Genomic DNA, 22,067 nt, shown 5'->3' with positions numbered 1-22,067 from the left:
AGAAGGAGGAAGTCCTCTGATTATCTCCCTCCCCAGGAATCTCCTTCCCCATCAGGATTATCAATAAGCTCTTCAGTCACCAGTTGGAAAAGGTTTCCTGCTCATGGCGCCGACAACATCGGAGCCCCAGGGAAGAACTCTGGGTCACTCTGAGGTGGAGCAAACACAGCAAGTCTTTGTTGGGCTCCAAAGTTGTGTTTTTCACCCTGTTGGACACGTGGAGCGAGGCCTGCACTGATACAGAACCACAGGAAAGAGCCCAGAGTGATCAAAAGTCAGCATGCTAGGGCTAAAAACAACTAGCATGTGATGATAGATTTTCTTTTGTGCATTGAGGAGAAAGTTGTTTTTGGTCTGCAGGGAATGGAAAGTGTTCTTGACGACTGTAGAGACGCCTTCAGGGAAGAGAGTTGGCTTTTGAGACTGTATTTAAGGACCATATGCTTTTATTCTTGTGGTGCAGAGCACATTCTGGCATCCAGATCCCTTTTATGCTACTGTGATAAACTGCAGAACACTTCTTTTTTTTTCTGAGAGTGAATGTCAGTATCTTCAGCTGTGAGTGCTTAAGATGTCAAACTGGCTATAGTGTAATACTGCCCTCAAGTTCTGATTGTGGTTGGTTTGTTGACACCCTGGATTGCATTGGTAAAGCAAGCATGGTTTAATATCTGTTCCTAACATACAGAAAGGGAACTATACCAGATAAGTGCCATTCATTTTCCTTAATGGTACTTTCACTGAATGGCATTTCCTCGTGCAAATAAGACAGAGGAACCAAGCGGCAACCTCCGGCCGCGAGAATTGAGGCCAATGCGGAAGTGTTCAAAACTGCAGTTCCTCGAGTGTCCTCTTGAGGCTGGCTCCGGAAGTAACGGAAACCACATACACACCACTTCAAAAAAGCCGATCTTTACAGCAGAAATAAACATCTTTACAGCCTGGTACAAAAATTAGTTTAGTCTGAATAGCTTATTTCTTGATTGGCACACACTGTACAGGCGGCGAATTTTTCATAACGTGGCAGTTTCGAAGATATTAAAGCTAGGGTTGGTAGTCTCGGAAAAACTAGCATGAATTTGAATGTAGCATGTCTTCAGGACTCCGTCTAACCCCTCCCCGGCCCCCTCCCCGGCCCCCTCCCCTCGGAGCTCCTCCAAAACGACGCCCCCACTCACATGCACGAGCTCCGCTGATTCATGACCATATGATGGTGACTGATTCAAAACAGGTCCTCACCAAAACATTATCATAGTGAAAGTTAAAAACACAAACAAACATGGCTATTGTTAGTACTCACAACTATCACACTGTCACAGATATTGCGTCCATTTACTAAAGAGTCTATGGTAGGAATATAAGGCTTCACTAAAGTAGGAACAGGGAGAGGTGCTTTTCAAACCAGCTATACAATATGATGCAATGGGATACGATACAACATGACGTGACACGACACAAAACAATGCAATGCAAAATGATTTGTACATCGTGACTCTATTGCACAACACCTACAGCCTCAAGAAACATAATTTAATAATAGATTGATGAATTGATTAAACACATTTTTAGAATGGTTCAGCTCTTATTGGGGGAACTCATATTCTGCCCAGATCACATCCACGGCTAACCTCTTTGACAAATGTGCTGTCTACTGTTTGTAAGCCTCATTTGGACCAGCTGAACACTACCAAAGTGAAGAAGCAGCTGCAGCAAGTATTGTGTTTGAATTGGCAATGACTTAATTTCAGTGTGAGCCAGTGAGAAAAAGGGTAAGACTGATTGTGATGAAATAGAAATTACAAACAGCCACTCATTCATGGAAATCCCTGTCGTGTGTGAAGGCAGCCTTAGCCTCTCTGAGAGTTAGACGACATCACTGGCAGTAAAAAGTTCTCCATTCTGTTATTATAAATTATAAATACATTGAATGATTGTTGCTAAGAAATGTCACGAGGCAAGAGTATTAAGGGTGTGATTCCAAGAAAAGTTTGATGGTTGTAACTCTTCTTTATCACAGATATTACATACAGCTGAGACCGTTGTTGTTGTTGAAGACCACTTGATTATCTACAGCTTGACAATAATCCTCATTAGCAGTTTTCTTCAATAAATAAAGACAAAGGGCAAAACTTTATCTTGTTATCCAGTTAACTCCTCTCCTGTCACGCTCAGAGAGGCGTAGAGAATGTCCATGTGGTGCTCATCCAGCACATGCTACACTGGAGAACACAACACCATCATCATCATGTGATTTTCTGGAAGTTTTATATCTTCTTGTGTTGGATGAAAAACATCATGCTTGGCTGAAAGGTCATCCTTATTTGGACGTTTGGTCTGCAGGCATGTTTACATGATATCACTCAGACCAGTCTTGAACATTAACAAGGTTCAGACATTTTCAAAGCTTTTTTTTAAATTCTAGGTGGAATGAGCACACATTCAGTTCTGTAATATTACAAATGCACGTAAAAGCATACATCTGATCCTATAGATACGTGGAGAAAGAGAGATAAAAGCTGTGTTTCCACCAAAATTATCCCAGACTTTTATTCCTAAGAACTATACTTTCCAAGGGTTTAAAAGGTTCCTCCGGTCAATTGTTGTCTGCATTTCTACAGTGGTCTAAAGACCCGTAAAGATAAGAAAACTGGTAAGATGACATGTGAGTGCATCTTAGAGGTGGAGTAAATTCTTTTTAGAAATGTTGTGTTGTGCAACTCCAATCTAAAATGTCCCTGTATTATTACAAAGTACAACCCTTCAGGAGGAATCCATTAGAATTTTTTTTTTTCCAGAACCTGTCATGGAAACACACTGAATACCTTCTTGAATGCCTCATCCCTTGGAAAAGTTCCTGAGACCCAAATACAATTCCAGGGACTATTTTTTTTTACCCCCAAAACATTTTTGAAAGGGGGTAAGTACTTTCTAAAAGTACAATGTATAAAGACCCTGTGATTTACTTAGACCCTGAAAACTTGATGATGGTAAATACACTCTGGGAACTTTACCCAGGTGCTAGGGACATTGGGAGATAAGATAAGATAAGATAAGATAAGATAAGATAAGATAAGATAAGATAAGATAAGATAAGATAAGATAACATGTTTTATTTTATTAAATATAAAGTGGTCAGCGTGGTGCAGTCTGTGGCCTCCATTACTGATAACAGTCTGATGGCAGTGGGCACAAAGGAGTGCCTGAAGCGTTTAGTCTTGCACCGTGTTGGGATGATGTGTTGAATGAACGAGCTCCCCATCAGCCACAGCTCATCATGGAGAGGGTGAGAAGGGTTGTCCAGGATGGCTCGCAGTTTGTTCATCAACCTCCTCTCAGCCACTGACTCCAGACTGTCCAGTTCTAGGCCAACCACAGAGCGGGCCTTCTTTACCCAAGGTACATAAAAGTAAAGTTTCATTTATTGAATCTGAGAATATTAAGCAAGTTAGTCAACTGACAAAAAGGTACAAAAGGTACCACCCACTCAGCAGGGTTAAAGGCCCCTGGGGGGGGACATCAAAAGGTTCTTGCTACTGTATGTGTACAGTACTGTGGGTACTTTTTGAGAGTACTGTAACTTTTAGGTAGGTCTTGCAGTGCTACACATATCAAATTCATACTCAAAAATAAAAAGACTCCTTAACATGTCAATAGACTGTTTTGTCTGAACTTAACATATCTAACACCTACAACACGGGTATGGAGGAAACCCGTATTTCCTCGAAACTACAGTCCCATCTTGGACTAAAAGTCTTGGATGATTCTGTTAGCATCACAGCTTAAGACCTCCTAAAGTGCTTATGGAGATAGTTCTACAGTTATAACATTGTGGATGTGTGGCCTCTTCATCCATCTTCATACTGTACATACAAATGCACATAAAATTCCCAGGATGCAACGGGGGATGACGTCAACACAGGGTAATAGTTTGGCTCCATCCAGGGTACTCCAGGGTGTGTTTGCTTTACACTACAGCTGTGTTTAAACACACACAGATGCACAGTCAGTGAAGTGAGAGCGACAGAGAGAGAGAGAGAGAGAGAGAGAGAGGAGAGAGAGAGAGAGAGAGAGAGAGAGAGAGAGAGAGAGAGAGAGAGAGAGAGAGAGAGAGAGAGAGAGAGAGAGAGAGAGAGAGCTGATAGGGATTCTGTCTCCACTGTGTCTGTGAAGTCTTTGCTGTGTTGGGCTTTTCTGTCACCAGACACAAACTGAACCGTTTGTACAATCCCAGGCTAACACCTCATTATATCAAGATCACAGTCAAACACTTTTTAAGTGGTCTGTGACACTTTGCATGAGCTTTCACTGCTTTCTGTTCTGGCCCAAACTGCCTCAAACATTAATGAGCTCAGCAAGTAATGTTCATTATGTACAGCTACAGTAAATTAGCTACAGCACTGGAGGCGCACTTCTAGATTTTATTCCTTGTTTTGTTTCAAGCCTTTATCACTGTATCCAATTAATTGAAATAATGGCTGACTAGTGTGCTCATTTCAGCACTGAAAGAAGAACAACTTTTCTTCCAGGATATTGAAAGCCAAGTTTTCTCAAATAAAAATTTGTTACCATGTGAGCAGCACAGTTATGCTTTTATGATTGTAGGCCAAAAAGGAATACCTTTGACCTTGTTAAGAAACCTATTTACCTTTATTATTTTTATTTTAACATGACAAAGGAGAGTGAAATAAAGAAATAAAAAGCTAAACAAAAAATATATACACTACCAGTCAAAACTTTGGAAAAACCTTCTCATTCAAGGGTTTGTATTTACTTGAATTATTTGAAACACTGTAGATTCATACCAAAGACATCAAAACTATGAAAGAACATATATGGAATTATTGAATTAACAAAAAAGTGTTACACAAACCAGAATATGTTTTATATTTTAGATTCTGTAAAGTAGCCCCCTTTTTCCTTCATGACAGCTTTGCACACTCTTGGTATTCTCTCAGTCTGCTTCATGAAGTGGTCTCCAGGAATGGTTTCTAATTAACATGAGTTTTGTCAAGAGTTCATTTGTAGAATGACTTGCCTTCTTAATGTGTTTGAGACAATCAGTTGTGTTGTTCAGAGGTAGGGTTAGTTAAGGTGGCCCTGAAGTGCAAATCACAACAGCAAATCAGAAAACATTACGGCAATTCAGAAAACACTACGACATTAACCATACCAGAAGAAGTGGGTACCCTGGGGACATGACTCGTCGCTGATTGGACTGGTCTATCCTTTGACCCGGAAGGACATTGTTCTACATCGTTTTTTCTGACTTGTCGTGTTGTTTTCTGATTTCCCGTAGAGTTTTCTGATTTGCTGTTGTGTTTTCTGATTTGATGTAGTGTTTTCTGATTTGCTCTAGTGTTTTCTGATTTGCCACAGTGTTTTCTGATTTGACGTAGTGTTTTCTGATTTGCTCTAGTGTTTTCTGATTTGCCACAGTGTTTTCTAATGTGCCGTAGTGTCTTCTAATTTGGCATAGTGTTTTCTGATTTGCCATAGTGTTTTCTGATTTGCTATAGTGTTTTCTGATTTGCCATAGTGTTTTCTGATTTGCTGTTGTGTTTTCTGGTTTGCCATAGTGTTTTCTGATTTGCTGTTGTGTTTTCTGATTTGCCGTGGTGTTTTCTGATTTGCCGTCGTGTTTTCTAATTTGCCATTGTTATTCTCACTTCAGGGCCACCGTAGTCAGTACACAATGGATAGCTCAATTTGACTACTTTTGTAATCCATATTATGGCAAAACCATATTATTTCATAGTTTTCCACTGTGTTTTCTGATTTACCGTAGTGTTTTCTGATTTGCCGTTGTATTTTCTGATTTGCCGTTGTGTTTTCTAATTTGCCGTTGTTATTTGCACTTCAGGGCCTCCACAATGGATAGCTCAATTTGACTAACTGTTGTAATCCATATTATGGCAAAACCATATTTTTTCATAGTTTTGCTGTCTTCAGTATTAATCTTCAATGTGGAAAATAACTAAAATAAATAAAAAACATTGCATGAGAAGGTGTTGTCAAACTTTTGACTGGTAGTGTATATGCATAGGATTTGTTTCAGAAGCGGAGTCAGTGCGTCAAATTCTTACGTTCACCTGTTTTGGTTTGTGGTCACGTGTCCATTGAAGGCCTCTCGCGAGACTTGGTCGGACCTTAATTTGTCATGTCAACAGAGCTGAACAGGTGCGCACTTGCTGCAGTAGCATATTAGGAAGAAACAAAGAAACGGAGGAAATTATCCTAAAAAAAATATCTGGAGGATTAAGTAGATGCCGTTTGTTTGTTTCATTGTTTGTAGAACGTTAGTAGGAATTACTTCGTGACATCAAGTTTTGAAATAACTGTACAAACGCCATGCTATCGACTTACGTGAAGCGTGTGAAATCAGGTAAGCTTGTTCAGTGCCTCAGTTTAATGATATTTGTATGATACAGGAGCGTGTAAAAAGATGCATGATAATGAGTGATGCTCACTGTGTTAACCCGAGACTTTCCTGTGCAGTAATTCACAGGAACGACGTTACTTATTCATGGAAACGTCTAATTTGTTCATAGTCTGTTGCCATAGGATGTGGATCTGACTCAATGCAGGCAAGGGCTGAAAAGATATCTCAGTGGGCCCCATCACCACATCCAACCCTACAAAATATAACATTGCTGCTATAATACTGGTGCTTTTGCATTAAACTAAAATATATGCTTAAAGCTATCCTGGTTAACTGAATCAAATCTAAGCTACATATCTTTTTTTTTTTTTTTTTTTTTTTTTTACAGTTTCTCTAAATGTAACTGCACAATATTGACCTTCAGACTGTCCACCTCTGTAAACAAGATTATTTGAAGCCAAGTGACTTGTTGATTAACAATAAGGAGGCATTATTTGATATAATCTAACCTCATGAAGTAAAATAAAACTCTGAAAACCTACAGTTTACTTTCAATCAGATTCAGCCACACTTGATGCTATGAAAATATGACAATTCCCCACTTTAGGCATCCAATCCAATCCACTTTAGCACATTTAAAAAAAACAATCAAGTTTAGCAAGGTGCTGCACAGTTAGGTAAAATAAGTTAAAACACAAAGAACATAAAACGCTGTCAGAAAATAAAATGGAATAAAGTAAAAGAATCATGATAAAACACTTAAAAAATAAAAAATAAATAGAATAAAAACACTGTGAGAGCAAATAAAAATCTAATAAAGAAACAGACAGAGATAGAGACAGAGATCACACAACTCTCACACTGGGTTAAAAGCCAAGGAGCGAAAATATGCTTTAAGAATGGATTTAAAAGTCGCCATGAGACGCGCATCTCACGGAGCCGATAAATCTAGTCGACAGGAAGATACATCCCTTTTTTCCAGAAAGGGATTCTGAATGTTTATTTATTCTGAAAATTTTAGTTATCTACAGTTATAACAAAACAAAAGAAAAGCGTAGTAGAAAACACATTTCATTTCAGGCCCACGAATGGCCCCCTCCCCGCTTGGGCCCTAGGTAATCAGTCCCACTTTTCCCCCCACTACGACGCCCCTGAATGCAGTAGAATGCATTTGTACCTACACGTCAACAAATGATGTTTATTTGGTTTGTTAAATCAAGATTGTGAACCTTTTCATCCTCTTTTGATCAAATGATTACACCTTTACAACCTTGATAAATCAGAAAGCAATCTGTTGCAGCAACAGTGTTTTTATGGAATCAGCTTGTATCTGTTTTAATTTTTTATTTCTTTAAAGACTTGGACTTTCAATAATGCCACATCTAAATGAAAAGCGGCTGCGTCCACAACTTTCTAAGTTCTAATTATCCCTGCTTTGGCCCAGACATAATCTGATTCACTGATCTTTTTCTGCTGTTTTGTAAAGTAATCAGATGGCTTTATTGTAACATGTGTAAATGAAAATTAACTGTATTCATGTAGCACTTTTCTGGTCTTCTGATTGTACACATCTCATCCATCCATTTGCACTACAATCACCCACTGGTGGCAGAGGGTGCTATCTGAAGTGCCTATCAGTACTGACTTATCCATTCACAAGCATTCACACTGCCTCTGGGAGCATTTGGGGGTTCAGTGTCTTTCCAAGGCATGTGACTGCTGGAGCTTGCATCAAACCACCAACCTTTACATTGAGAGACTATGGACTTCCACTTAGCCATTGCTCCCTCAACACATCATAACATTCTGTTGCTGAAATATCTGCCTCTTCTTGTCTAATCTCAGCCGTTCTGTTTTCCAGCGCTGAAACGATCGTTTGAGGTTGAGGAGACCGACTCATCCACACACCCTTCACCCCTGACTCGTCGGAACACCAATCCCCTCCGCTCGTCCACCTCCTCTGCCTCCAGCCAGCGGAGCTATGATTTGAGCTCCCGCGGCTCTGACTACTCCTCTTCCAGATCTTCTCCCTCTGAGTCCTCCAATCTTCGTTCCCCCAAGACAGGCATGAGGCGAATTGAGCTATCAGGGGGTCGCAACCCTGACGCAGCCTCTGCCCGCCGCACAGAAATCTCAATTGAAGTCTCATCTAAGCAGGTTGACAACTCACCGAGTGCCGGGATCGCCCGTTTCGGCCTCAAACGGCCTGAGGTCAGCCTTAGCAGTCGGAGTACTCCTCTGGACACCTCCTCCAACTCTTTTTCATCAAACAGGAGGGCAGAGCTCAGCGTGACGCGTCCAAGCGAGCCACCAGCTCCTCCCAAGAGGATGGACGCCCAACTCAGCTCGGCCCCAGTCTCACGAATCCCGGAGCTCCCTCAGAGAAGAGCGGAGCCCCCATCCCCGGCCATCAGCCCAGTCGAGGGGGGCCCTTAGGAGGCCTGAGATGCCTGTCTTCAGACAACCAGATGGTTTGGTGCAAGGTGGTGCAGTGGAGAACAACAGCCATCCACCTCCTGTTCCCAGTGCTCCCCTACCTTCCCTGGTGGAGCCTCGGGAGGAGAGGGTGCAGTCTCCTGTATCAGAGGCCCCCACAGCCAGACCAACAGACAGTGAGTACTTTCTACCTTCAACTAACCCCTAACTAAGGAACTAAGGAACTAAGGGACTAACTAACCAACTGATGCTTGTGTGTAAAAAAAAAAAAAAAAAAAAAAACCTCACTGTGGGTCACTTTGAGTTAATTGTGGAGTAAAGTGGCAGTGACAGCTCCCTACTCATTTCCAACTCTGTTTTCAGGTTTGTGTGGAGGTCTTTAATATGAAGTCCAAAGCCACTAAAATAGGAGTGGGGTTGTTTAACTGTCAATCACAGAAGTTTAAAACTGATACTGACTTTATGAGCATGTGCAAAGCTCCGTAAAGACGATCTGTAAATTACACTTGTGTGTAATTACCCCTACAAACATAACTGCTTCAACTAAAGTTAACATTGAACAGTATCATACAAAGGTTAACATCTTAAAGTACACTTTACCCAGGACCAATTACAGCCTTGACTTGAGTCTCCCGGCCTTTAAGTGTAACTGATGATCAGTTATGTAGCAGGAAAGCATAGTTACAAAAAAGCCTCTATTTTCTTCAAAGTGCGGAAAGTTCCTATTTTCTTCAACGTGAGTTTTTCTGTAAGATTACTGTTTCTTTTACACGCTACACCTTTGTCTTCACTTGAAGTTCCACTTCATTGTCCACCTTATTGGTTTTTACTGGATTCACCACCTTTTTAAACCAACTTACAGCATTTTGACAGCAGCTAAACAATCGTGCATTTTAATTCTACCAGTCTGTTTCTCATTTATGTTTATGACATGTTTCATTTCCATCTCATGTCCCTATCAACCATAGACTGTATAAAATATGGACGTAGTATCTGTGACGTCACCCATCTGTCTCTGAAGAGCTGTTTTGAGACCAATCGTCGACGGGAATCATATTACTGCTGTCGAGTGATTGTGACGTAAAGAGCTGGGCTTTGAGCCTCCTAGCCAACAGCTACAGTGTTCCTGCCTGCCAATCAAGTCAGTTGTGCCTCTAATTGGAAGACTCGTAATCTCAATATCTTTGAAATTGCCGCGTTAGAAAAAAATTCATCCCCCCTGCTGTGTGTGCCGATTTGAAAAATGAGCTATCCAGACTACACTCGTCTTTTGTACCAGGCTGTAAGTAACATGTTTATTTCTGCTGTAGAGATTGTTTTTCTTTATTTGTGTGTACGTGGTTTCCGGTACTTCCGGAGCCAGCCTAAAGCAAATCCTTGATGAACTGCAGTTTTTAGCACTTCTGCATTGGACTCACATTTTTAGACTGGAGGTTGCCGCTTGATGCAAACATGTCGCATGGTGAGAGGTTGGCGGGGCCTAAAGACTTTTTGAGCAGAATGCCGTCTTCTTCTTCTGTCTAATGTTGGGTGACAACTAGGGCTGAACGATTAATTGAATTCAAACCGACATCGCAATGTAATAGAATGCAATTTTCAAATAGCAAAGGCTGCGATTTAAAAAAAAAAAAAAAAAAAAGTTTCATTTACACAAACTCAACCTTACATGATAGCCGTAATGCACCTTTCAGCTGGTTTGCCATCGGCCAAAAATCTCCGAAGAACGAGACACGTGCGAGGTGGGGATGAAGAAAACAACTTCAAGTTTTGATTTGTTGTTTTGTTAAAAATTGCCTCAGCAGAAGAACTGATCATATTGAGGCGTAGAAAATAATCAACACACTGAATATCAACATGTGGAGCAGGCTTATAAATAATCTCCGCAGAGGCAGAGTCAGTGAAGACCCAGACAACATGTGGATTTACTGCAACAGGACAACTGAACAGAATCATATTTCAGACTCACAGTGTCCAGTTTTCTGTCTACTGGTTCTTATTGAGAAAAATTTGAATGTTTAAGTGGTCAGGTGTCAGCCGGGAGCGCAACCGGGTCACAATCAGTCCGGCAAAGGAGAAAAAAAAGAGACCTGTCACTCAGCAGCAGCCCCCAGCTGAGCGTCTCCACTGTGCGCAACACCTTCAGTCAGCTGATTCACATCGAAACATGCTTTAAACTTAAAACACTTCTGTGGCAGAATTTTGTTTAGTAGTTGTGGTGAACACGAAAAAGACTGCAAGTCAAAGTATTTAGTAAGTTTACAACTGTAATTTAATTAGATAAATAAACCGTCTTTTATATTAATTCATGCTTCATTTGCCTTTATCTTAATATAAGCTAGCCTATGAGAAAGAACAATTTGTATTATAATAAATCTGATATCGTTTATTATAATACAGATTGATTTAGTGCTTATGTTTGTTGAAAAATACATGAAGAGGACCTTGAAAAAGTAATCGCATATTAAGTTGCAATCGCAATATTAAGGAAAATAATAGTAATTAGATTATTTTCAAAATCGTTCAGCCCTAGTGACAACCAGCGTTTAAGGCACATTAGTGCCCCACTTTCCAGTGGTTGAGAGGTGTAATCAAAGGTTTAGATATATTGAATTTCTATCGAAAGTTTGTTGTGTTTATATTGAGAAAAATTACATCGTGATAATTATCGTAATCAAATTATTGCCCAGCCCTACACTCAGATTCCTAAATCTCATGTAAATATATTTCTACCCTGATTCAGAAACAGTTTATGCCTCTTCTCTAAAATTACAGTCTAAAAGTGAATGCACTCAGATTCATTATGAGTTGTCTGATTCTGATTGACACAAATTTCATCATTGACTTATTTAATTTGTTTTCAGGAATTACTCTAGGATTTTCTGTTGATTTGAATTAGGAGGAAGTTGAGAGGTAAAAATGACAACCTCAAAGATCTAAGCATGAGTCCGTGAGAGTTTGTCCAACCAGACAAAAAAACTGTGAATGTAGGTCAGTGAGGGTGGTGATGAGAATCCCAGGGCTGATCCCAGGACAGCAGTTAAAAAAATAACTCACACAGGCGAGCAGCTGGATGGCCCCACTCACTTGAACTTGAATCAGCCACTGTTAAAATTGCTACAACACGGATTGACACAGCAGTCTGCAGCCCAAAAGAGCATCTTTGAAATGCCATACAAGGTACAGCCATAGACTGTAAATAAAAATGGACAGCGTTGCTCCGCCTCTTCCCATTGTACGGTTCTGAAGCCAAAAAATCCCGCTCCTTTTCAGGAAAAAGAGGCCTTGAACGCAAAACACTCAAATACTAACTACATATCACCACAGCATACGGATGTGAGAAACATTCGTACGACGTGTATTTATTTTTTAAAGTTTGACTGCTCCCCCATTCAAATGAATGGGGGAGACGGATTTTTTTAACCTATACTGCAGCCAGCCACCAGGGGGCAGTCACACTGCTGAAAACCTCACCACCAGCCACCGGAACCTCTCCCTTGGGTACAGCTCACAGTGTCAGCAGAGAAGTCATCGGAAACCTCACTAAATCTGTTTACCAGTGACCTCTGACCCTCACTGAAAGAAAAGGAGGTTATATTGGACATTTGAGAAACACTTTAGATTTGAAATGTTTTAAAGACTTTGACACTTTTATTTTGTATACAAATGTAAAGAAAATTGTTGTTTTTGTTGAAGTTGGAATACAGATGTAGTAAATATTATTTTCAATTAATAGAACATTAAAAATGGTGCGCAGTTTTTAATTTTCACAAATTATATGCTCTTATCACCAACTTGCATAATAATTTGGCACACTCATTTCTGCAGAGTCTGCAATTATTTAAAAATTCAGCCGAAAAGCATCATTTTAATCACACAGTTGAAGAAATATATTCACTATCTGACCTCCTAACAAATTTATAAACGACTGTTAAAATTGATTGTAAAATATTCGGTACAATTGGTACAATTTCCCAAAAGTGAAGCTGGTGTACACTATAAAACAAAATACAAACCATTGAGTAAATATCCAACAAGTTCCAACAAAAGAGCTCCAAACTGATGAGGAAACAGAAACCCTTGAATCTAATGCCTGATTTTTACTTCTGCATCGAATCGACGGAGTAGCCTATGTATCTACGCAGAGGCATACACACGTAGCAGACGCGCACCTCCTCCAAAATGTAACTATGCATTAGGGATGGGTACGAGTACTCGAGTACTTGCGTTGGCCCCATTATTCAAATAGCATTTTGTTATTCGCGCACCTGGCAAGATAATCATACAGCGTTACATGTGTGACCATGTGCTTTTTGTTTTCGCCTAACTGAATATACTAGGTAGGAAAATAATTAACGGGATATAAACGTTTGACTTCTCCGGCCACGGCTTCAGCTTTAGTACACACCGAGCCAGATTTCAGCAAAAACAACTGTTTTACGGCAGCTACGGCAACTCTCTAGGGACATGTTATTCAACCGAAAGCGAAAGCACAGCAAACACAGAACCGTCTGTGACAACTGCGACATGTCAATTATAAAAACGAATGTCTGGAAGTGCTTCGAAAAACTATGAAGTTAATGAGCAGTGCAAGATATGTGGCGTTAAACTTGCATACCATAGAAATACTAGTTTGATGCTTAACCACATACGTTTAAAGCACAAGGAGAAAACAGCAGAGACGGATAACAGGCAGTCTCGCATCACGTCTTTTGCTAGCCCTGTTAGCACACGTCGTTGTGATGAAACCAGAGCGCACAAGATTAGCCTGATAATAACCAAAACAGTTACTGGAGATATGCTCCCATTAAGTTTTGTGGAAGGGGAAGGCTTCAAAGAGCTGATCGCGTTAGTCGAGCCGGAGTACAAGCTCATCACGGAGAACAACAACTATGAGAGTGGAAAAGATGTCTGAAGAAAAGGCAGCAGAACTTACTACAATTCTGGTCCGGTAGGTCCGTGTCCGACGGACTTTTATTTATCTATTTTTGTTTATGGTTAAAAAAAACAATAATTGCGAGTACTCGAGTAATCGTTCATTAGGAAATTTGAGTAATCGATTACAAGGATTACGGTAAATTCCCATCCCTACAATGCATCAAATTTTTGCAGACTGCAAGCCCTGTGATTGGTCCACTCGGCATTGCATTACCTGCATTTACAGCACTTCCGGGATCCCGGACATCGGCCGTGTATTTCATCTCCTCTGATGTCTCCTCTCTATTTTTCCCTGTAATCATTGCTGTATGATCAACAGCAATATGTGTCAGCTGTACATTAGCCAAATACATTCTGATTTGCTGTGAAAAAGTAAATAGAAAACGTAGCAAGGCCAGAAACAGGCAACCGACTGTCAGAGAGACCACACTGCCCTCAAGCGTTTCGGAGGAGTATTGCTGTGCGACACCGTCTCATCGACGCAGAAGTATAGAGCTGACGTCCGCGTATATACCAGGCTTTAGGAGTAATGTTTATGTTTCACAACACTCTTTCCAAAAATGTGGCTGACATTTCTTTACCATTTTTTTTCTCCTACTGTTGTGCATTAACATTCAGACAAAAACATCCTGTAACTGTAGCTTTCACCGCAAGGACACATACATGCCTTTCTAATAAAATAAAGAAAGGGACCTCAAGGGCAGAAAATGAGTCCCAGAGGATCAATAAGTGAGGACTGTACCTTTTGGAGAAATTCTGTATCCCTTTTCCTGACGGTGGGTAGATGTTAATGGCTGTGAGTTGTGGAATATGGGCTAGTTCCAGCTTCAGAGGCATGCTTCATGATTTATTATGACACTTGAATGAAAGTTTCTACAGAGTTCAAGCTCAGCTGTTTCTTGTTATGATGGAAAAATACAGTACTTGTGTTTTTTTGTGCTTGTTTTGAACTTGACTTTACTTGCTGGTTATTTTTACTAGACTGGCTCATCTTTATGCTGTTATGTGTCTGAACATGTGTTCATATGTGTGTGTGTGTAGCACTGTTATCTGGAGACAGCTACGCTCACGGGTCCTCTCTCTCTTTCTCTCTGGCTGAGACGTACTGAGGCGTAGGCGGCTGGGAGGTGATACATTCCAAATCTGGAGGTCATAAAACATTCTGCATAAAAATAGAAAGCCTCCAATTTCCACTTTTTACGCTGCACAGTGTCTATCTCTGTCTCTCTTCTTCTACACACACTCTGATTTGACCATATCTGCATCTTCCTGAAGATATTTTTGCACTGTAGTCTTTTAGGTGACAAAACATTTGTAAATCAGTCAGAAATGATGCATGCTGATGTTTTATTTTGTTAGTAAAGGGGGGAAAAAGCAAGAAAAAGTGAGAGGATTAGGTCTCTGCTTCTGCCACATTCGGCTCAGATTACAACCTCCCTGCTCAGTTGTGCATGTGGTGGGAGGGACGCGCTGCTAGAGAGAAGTTTGCGAAGAAGAGAAGAGCAGATAAGAGGAGGAGGAGGGGAAAGGGACAAATTGAGAGAGACACAAAGCTTGCAAGAAAGAGTGTGATTTCCTTTAAAAAGTCTGTTTGCAGGAGGAAATAAAACTCAACCGACAGACCTCACGACTTTGACAACATGCCCGAAACTACAGTTTACTTTCCATTTCCTCAACAAGTAAACACAGCACTGATTCAAGCATTCTCTTTTTCATGTTTTAATTTCAGGATAAATATTTAAGTTGATTTCTGAATGGAAACCTGGCAGTATTTTCACTTTGTTTCTGTTGTTTTATTCTGTCTGTTATATAATGACTTCCTGACTTTGCTGATACTGTCCTGGATCTACCTGCCTCTGGGCTGAGTCATCCAGAGTCATCCTTCCTCACACAGATGACAAGGTTTAGAGTGTCTGGCCTGGAGGAAGAGTTACTGTTGATGAACAAGCTGATAAGCAGGTTGTTTTTGTAGCGGATGTTGTAAAGCACAAGGTGCTGTAATGACATGTTTCGCTTTGGTCGATTTAGCGGCGATAATGACGAGCAGCTGTATCCGACCCTGTGATGATTTGACAGGATGTGATCTCATGTCTACAGACGCACACACACGCTATTCTGTAAACTTCTCATCTTTGTTTCCTGTCCCATACATTGACCTCGATGTAGGGGTGTGACTGACTATACTGGGATTTTAAACTTTCATACAATACTATCAGGAAAAACCCATTTAACTGGATACCTCTCTAAGACGCCATGGTGTGAATGCACCCAAAATAAGACAGTTTTCCTGTTTTTAATTACCCACCTTCACAGAGTGCTGTTGAAAAACATGATCTTACAACATACCAACACATTGAAATAGGACTGGGCCTACATAGCCTGAGACATGCAGACCCGCCTAATCATATTCAAAATAATAAAAAGGAGTTATTGGACACCCTCAAAAATGTCAAGGCTGGGGCTTAGACAGGGCCACAGTTGTTGATGTAATAAAAGCTGGGGCACATTGATCCACATGCTGTATGAATGTGAAATTGTAAAAGACTTCTGGTCAGCTATAGTCAAATGTATAAATGATATGTTAAAAACGGAGTTCCCCAAGAGCCCAGCGTTATGTGTTCTAAGTATTTTACCAGAGGAGACTAATCTGCCCTCAAGAATGTATATTTGGGTGAAATCAGCTTTTATAACAAGATGCAGGATCGTGCTGAGACATTGGAAATCAAAACAGAAGATCCATTTTAGGGAATGGAGAAATTAATTGGCCAGAATAGCTTCCTTTGAACAGCTTATCTACAGAATCAATAATAGCACCAAAGTATTCAGATCAATATGGGGTCCTTATCTGGAAATGATTGGTGAAGGTGACTATGGTATCCGATTTGTGCAATTAATTTGTCTTCTATGTCTGGTGAACGTCATTATGAAATGTAATATTGTGACATGAAATACGATATGTTAAACTTGTGGTGAAAAGGAAATACTGGAAAAAATGCAATAAAAAGTTGAATGACAAAACAAGAAATAGGACTTGGCGATAATTTGATAACGATAATTATCACGATATAATTTTCTCAGTATAAACATAACTTATGTCACCCAACATTAGACAGAAGAAGAAGACAGAATTGAACAGCCAATCATGTCGCAGGGTTAGAGGTAGTGGGGGTAAAAGATGTTTTGATAGGAATGTAAACTAGGGATGTAAATTTCAAGTGTTTTCCATTAGACAGGATGGCATCTTGGGGCTCTTAAGAGGACCGCCTCATGAACTGGCCTGCCTGCTCACCTGATCTCAACCCGACTGAGAACTTGTGGTCAATAATAAAGGAGATAATTTACAGTAATGGCAAGAAATACAGCCCAAAAGAGCATCTTTGGAACGCAATACAAGGTACAGCTCACAGTGTCAGCAGAGCAGTCATCAGAAACCTCACTAAATCAGTTTACCAGTGACCTCTGACCCTCACTGAAAGAAAATGAGGTTATATTGGACATTTGAGAAACACTTTAGATTTGAAATGTTTGAAAGACTTTAAAAGTTTTATTTTGTATACAAATGTGAAGAAAACTGTTGTTTTGTTGAAGTTTGAAAACAGTTGTAGTAAATATTATTTTCAATCAATGGAACGTTTAAAATGGTGCCTAGTTTTTAAAAGTAATATGCTCTTATCACCAAGTTGCATGATAATTGGCACACTAATTTCTGACTAACATAATTTTTAACCACATAGTTGAATAAATATATTCCCCATCTGACCTTGACACAGTTTTTAAAATATTCACAAAAATGCATCTTGCATAATAATTTGGAACACTGTGTAATTTGAAATATTGCTTTTTAATAAAAGTCATATTGCATAGAGTTTTCATGCAAATAATGGATAGACTCATGCAAAAAAAAAAAAGGTAAGCAGTTATGTCCTGCTAGAAGTGTGTAGATAAGTGGTGCTTGTATCTGCAGAGAATCCACCCTCTGATTTTGTTTTCTATTTTTCTCACCATTATGTTGTTTCGGGACATTTTTCAGTGTTGATCAATAAGCAGGTGTGGAGTTTCCCTCCAACAGTCTGCAAGTCCGAATTCAAATAAGACATAGCACCCAGGTGACATCACTATCTGTCCCTCTGCTCTCTGTCTAATTGTATCAGATACTTCATGGGTGCATCGTGCTTCTTTATGAGGTGCCGAATATTTGTGCCATAACATCAGTATTTGTTTACCTGGTAATGAGTGCAGTCTGCTCCGTCGTGGCTGTGTAAGAGCTGCAGGGGTGGTGATGGAGAGCAGAGCTGAATGGACCCACACCGCAGGCAGGATGAAGCGTGGCTTTGGCTGCATACAAACACGATCCGGGACATTCCTGCAGGGTGTGTGTGGAGGTTTGGAAGTGTTTCTTTTTCAAAAATACTACTACTGTGAAAACAATCCACTGCTTTGTTATACCCAGCGCTTCTCTCTGTCCTCTGTCTACTTTCTCTGTATGATGCTCAAGCACTTCTGCTGTCTTTTTGTGCACACAGTAGCCAGAGTAGTACGTTACCTCTTGATGTTGTAGAGTGTCAAATTCAAGAGGTAAGATACTCTTTGTCCAATGCATAAATTTAACAGCAGCTTAATGACTCCTCTGGTCAAAGCGCAGAACTGAAGACAAGTGAGGTGTAGGTACCTTTGCAAACGGCCATTAGTGCTGAACATCAGTTGAGGACATGCCTTTAAGCAACTCTGACAGGAAAAGAAGAATGACATGTCTAAATGTTTGACCACATTATGTTTCATGAAAATAATTCTTATTTAAGTAAAAGCCCTGACATGGTGACGTAGGGAGGAACCTGGGATCTGCAGCTCTCTTCTACGTGTAGCCCGCATCTGTTAAAAGATGAACCATTTAGTTGGCGTGTCCACTGCTGCCTTTTTTTTGCGCTGGCAGCGCCTGTTTTCTATTCAAACTCTGTGTGATTCAGCGTTTTCAGCCCCCTCAGCAGATTTTGGTTGCAGCGCGCGAACATCGCCGCGCTCATCATTCTCACTTCTTGATCACCGACCAATCAGAATTAAGAGGGGACAGGACTCCTAATATCAACTTTGTCAGCACAACGGCGGTGGTCCGTACGGAGAGGAAAAGTTATCACACTCGTTTTTATGAAGTACAATTTCCGAGGTGAGAGCTCCTGCTGATGCTCCGACACGATTTCTATCAATATTTTACAGTTTCTTGTTAAAATGCGATTGAATGAAAGTAAGCATGAAGCATTCAGAGCATTTTAAAACCGACCCAACGACCACTACGTAGGGAAGCAGAAGTGCCGGAGAGTTTTTGTTACCACGCAACAGTAAATGCTGGTGAGAAGCGCTCTGAAATTGAGATAGTGGGCTCTCAGAATGTAAAAAAAAAATGCCGTCAGTGGACCCATTACCTTAGTCTAGTGAAAGAAAGTTTATTCCCAAGTCATGTTTTGTTTCAGTGTTTTTCAGTAAAAATGTTTTAAAAAACATTTTTTGCTTTTTCGATCTTTGTCAATCATGATAGAAAAATAAGAATCAATTTTTTAAATGTCAATTTGACAAAAAAAACTGCTTTGAAGATTTCATTTTGGGCTCTGGGAAGTTGTGGCATATTAATGACTTATGATACGCATAATGAGGTTTGCTGTATGTGAGTGAGACTCAACAAGTTTAAAAAAGTCACTTTTTACAAACTTGTGATGGTGATCATTTTGTTTTTTTACACATTTAAACAATAAATGATCAAATCAGAAATGGTCTTTACAGAGATTAACCCTGTCACCTAATCTGAATTAAGTTTAATTAATAACCCCGTAATAACAAATGGAGTACATTAGATAACAAAGAATAAGTGAGGAGTTTCACTTTAGTGATTTCAGATTTTAAGGGACAAAGCAACGTTATTTTTTGCACAACTCTTCTTCCTTAAACTCCAGCTGTTGGGGAAATGGTTTAAAAGAATAATTGAATGTGTCAGCTTTTAGTCTTGTTTTTTAACAGCCCAGACATACTGCAGTGCCTGTTTGTCAGTAAGAGCTGGCTCGACCTGTCTTGAGAGGAAGCTTTGATTAGCATTTTCCTCGAAGCTGAGTCGGCAACAGTTTTGAATGGTGACTCATTATCTTATGATCTGGTGGGTCTTGTGCGCGCCTACTGAGTGCTAACCTTGTTTCCCTGCATTAAAACAGAATTCATCTCTTTCACACGAGTATAAAGGCCTTTTGATAGGATGGCCTGGGACTTGGCTCCAAACAAGGACTTGTGAAAGTCACAAGGGATGGAAACACTCATACAGATAAGTCTTGAATCTGTTTGTTGGGCTGTTTTGCATGAGGCACAGATAGTTTTAAAAATGGACGCACCTTTTTCCGTGGTTTTGGCTGACAAACCAAAACATTTATTATCACAATTTTCACATCACAGAAAAGAACAACCGTGAGAAAATTACAATCCTGTTTATAAAAGCTTATCATAAAAAAAAATATCAGAGGAAGGACACACTATAAAACTTTAACTTATCAGGTAAGACTGTCTCCATCTCTATCAGTTGCAGGAGGAATCAGCATTGAGTCATTACTGTTATTTAGACATACTGGAGCATTGATGATGACGGAGCAGTGCATTAAAACAAACAAACAAACAAACAATCCTCAGATCAAATAATTTTGCAAGAAAGAAGACTTTTTATGATATTAACAAACTGCCTGCAGTCTAGAAATATTCACAAATGATTAGCTGATTCGTAGCATTGCATGACCCTATACAATCATGTGAATGTGTGTGAAAGGGTGCATGTATCATAAAAGCCCCTTAAGAGCAGCACTCTAAAGAAAACTGTTGTTTTTGTTGAAATTTGAATACAGTTGTAGTAAATATTATTTTTAATCAATAGAACATGAACAATTGTGCCTTGTTTTTGATTTTCACAAGTTATACGCTCTTATCACCAACTTGCATAATAATTTGGAACACTAATTTCTGCAGATTCTGCATTTATTTGAAAATACAGCTCAAAAGCATCATTTTAACCACACATTGAAAAAATATATTCACCATCTGACTTCTTGACAAATTTGAAAACGACTGTGAACATAGTTTTTAAAATATTCACAAAAATACAACTTGTATATTAATTTGGAACGCAGTGTAGATGACGTGTAAAGCTCTACATAAATGCAGTCTCTCTTTTATCATTTTCAAGGAAGAAAGAAAATAAGGGAAAGTGATTTATAGCAAATGTTTTTTCCATGCAGGCAAAGTCAAACAAAGTATTATGATATTTACAGCAGATGTCTGAAACAGTGCTTCCAGGTCAAAGGCCGGAGGTTTTCGGTCAAAGTAAAATTGTAAAGTAAAAACTCATCCACCAACAATGATAGTGAGATGTGATGAAAGCCTGCAGACTCTCAGCCCTCTGTAGCATACGGAGGTAACAGCCCATCTCTCAATTTTATCGAAACAAAACTTACACTTCAGGTGATATGACTCAAAAGAAAAAAAACAACAATAATGACGGTAACTACAATTAAACATTGCAGGCTTGAGTCAATACAGGATCCTAAGTTGTTGCTGGCTGACTCTCTGTTCCGATTCAACTCATTGCTATGCCTGCTTTCTGGCCTGCTTGGTTCCTTATAGTGGACTGTGCTGTTCATCACAATACACAAGAACAGTCCAAGGCTAGCAAGGTGCCCCCAAACATTTTGGATGGTGGAAACATCAACATTACCTCCAAACTGGTTCCTAAGATATGCCAGAGTCTGATGGTTTGCACTCAGAGAAAACTTTGCGATCTCTCTTAAGAGGCTCAAAGTGATCCGATAGGTATGATGTGGATCATAAGGTGTCCCCTGGTGGTCTGAGTTGTCATAATGCTGTGTGATATACACTTGGTCTATCCACTGGTCCCTGACTCTGATTATGATCCTGTCCCTGTTTCCTTCATTAAACATAGTTGGGGGATTGACAACATGGGGTGGAAGCAGAACTGACGTGTCTTGATTGAGATTTCCAACAGTGTAGTACTGATGTCCTCGGGGTAGTGGGTCCAACAGTCCCTCAAAGTTGCCGTAATGATGGGAGCAATAATCTCCAGTGCTGGGGTCAAAGGTCAGTCGTATTCCATTGTTATGATTAATGATAACTTGGTTGGCAAACCAGTGAAGCAGCACCAGACTGTGTGCAGGCACAGACTGGCCAAAGTTAATTTTCTTCAGATGGTTGATGGATTTCAGCTTTTTCACAGCTGACACAGAGGATAGGGCAAAGAGTAGAGCTACACAGCACCATGCAACTCTTCTGGTCATTTTCA

General features: G+C 40.0%; 1 protein-coding gene across 1 annotated transcript in view; it reads left to right on the top strand.

Moving 5' to 3' along the window:
- Positions 1-22,067, top strand: part of LOC117831876 (neuronal-specific septin-3-like) — an 88,900-nt gene that overhangs the window by 5,506 nt on the left and 61,327 nt on the right. Inside the window, 2 exon segments of the mRNA XM_034710767.1 lie at positions 8,241-8,803; positions 8,805-8,991. Coding sequence (XP_034566658.1) covers positions 8,241-8,803; positions 8,805-8,991 — 750 coding nt within the window.

Source organism: Notolabrus celidotus, chromosome 20 (assembly GCF_009762535.1).
Source record: "Notolabrus celidotus isolate fNotCel1 chromosome 20, fNotCel1.pri, whole genome shotgun sequence".
In the NCBI taxonomy this organism is placed as follows: domain Eukaryota; kingdom Metazoa; phylum Chordata; class Actinopteri; order Labriformes; family Labridae; genus Notolabrus; species Notolabrus celidotus.
This window is presented reverse-complemented; position numbering and strand designations above follow the sequence as displayed.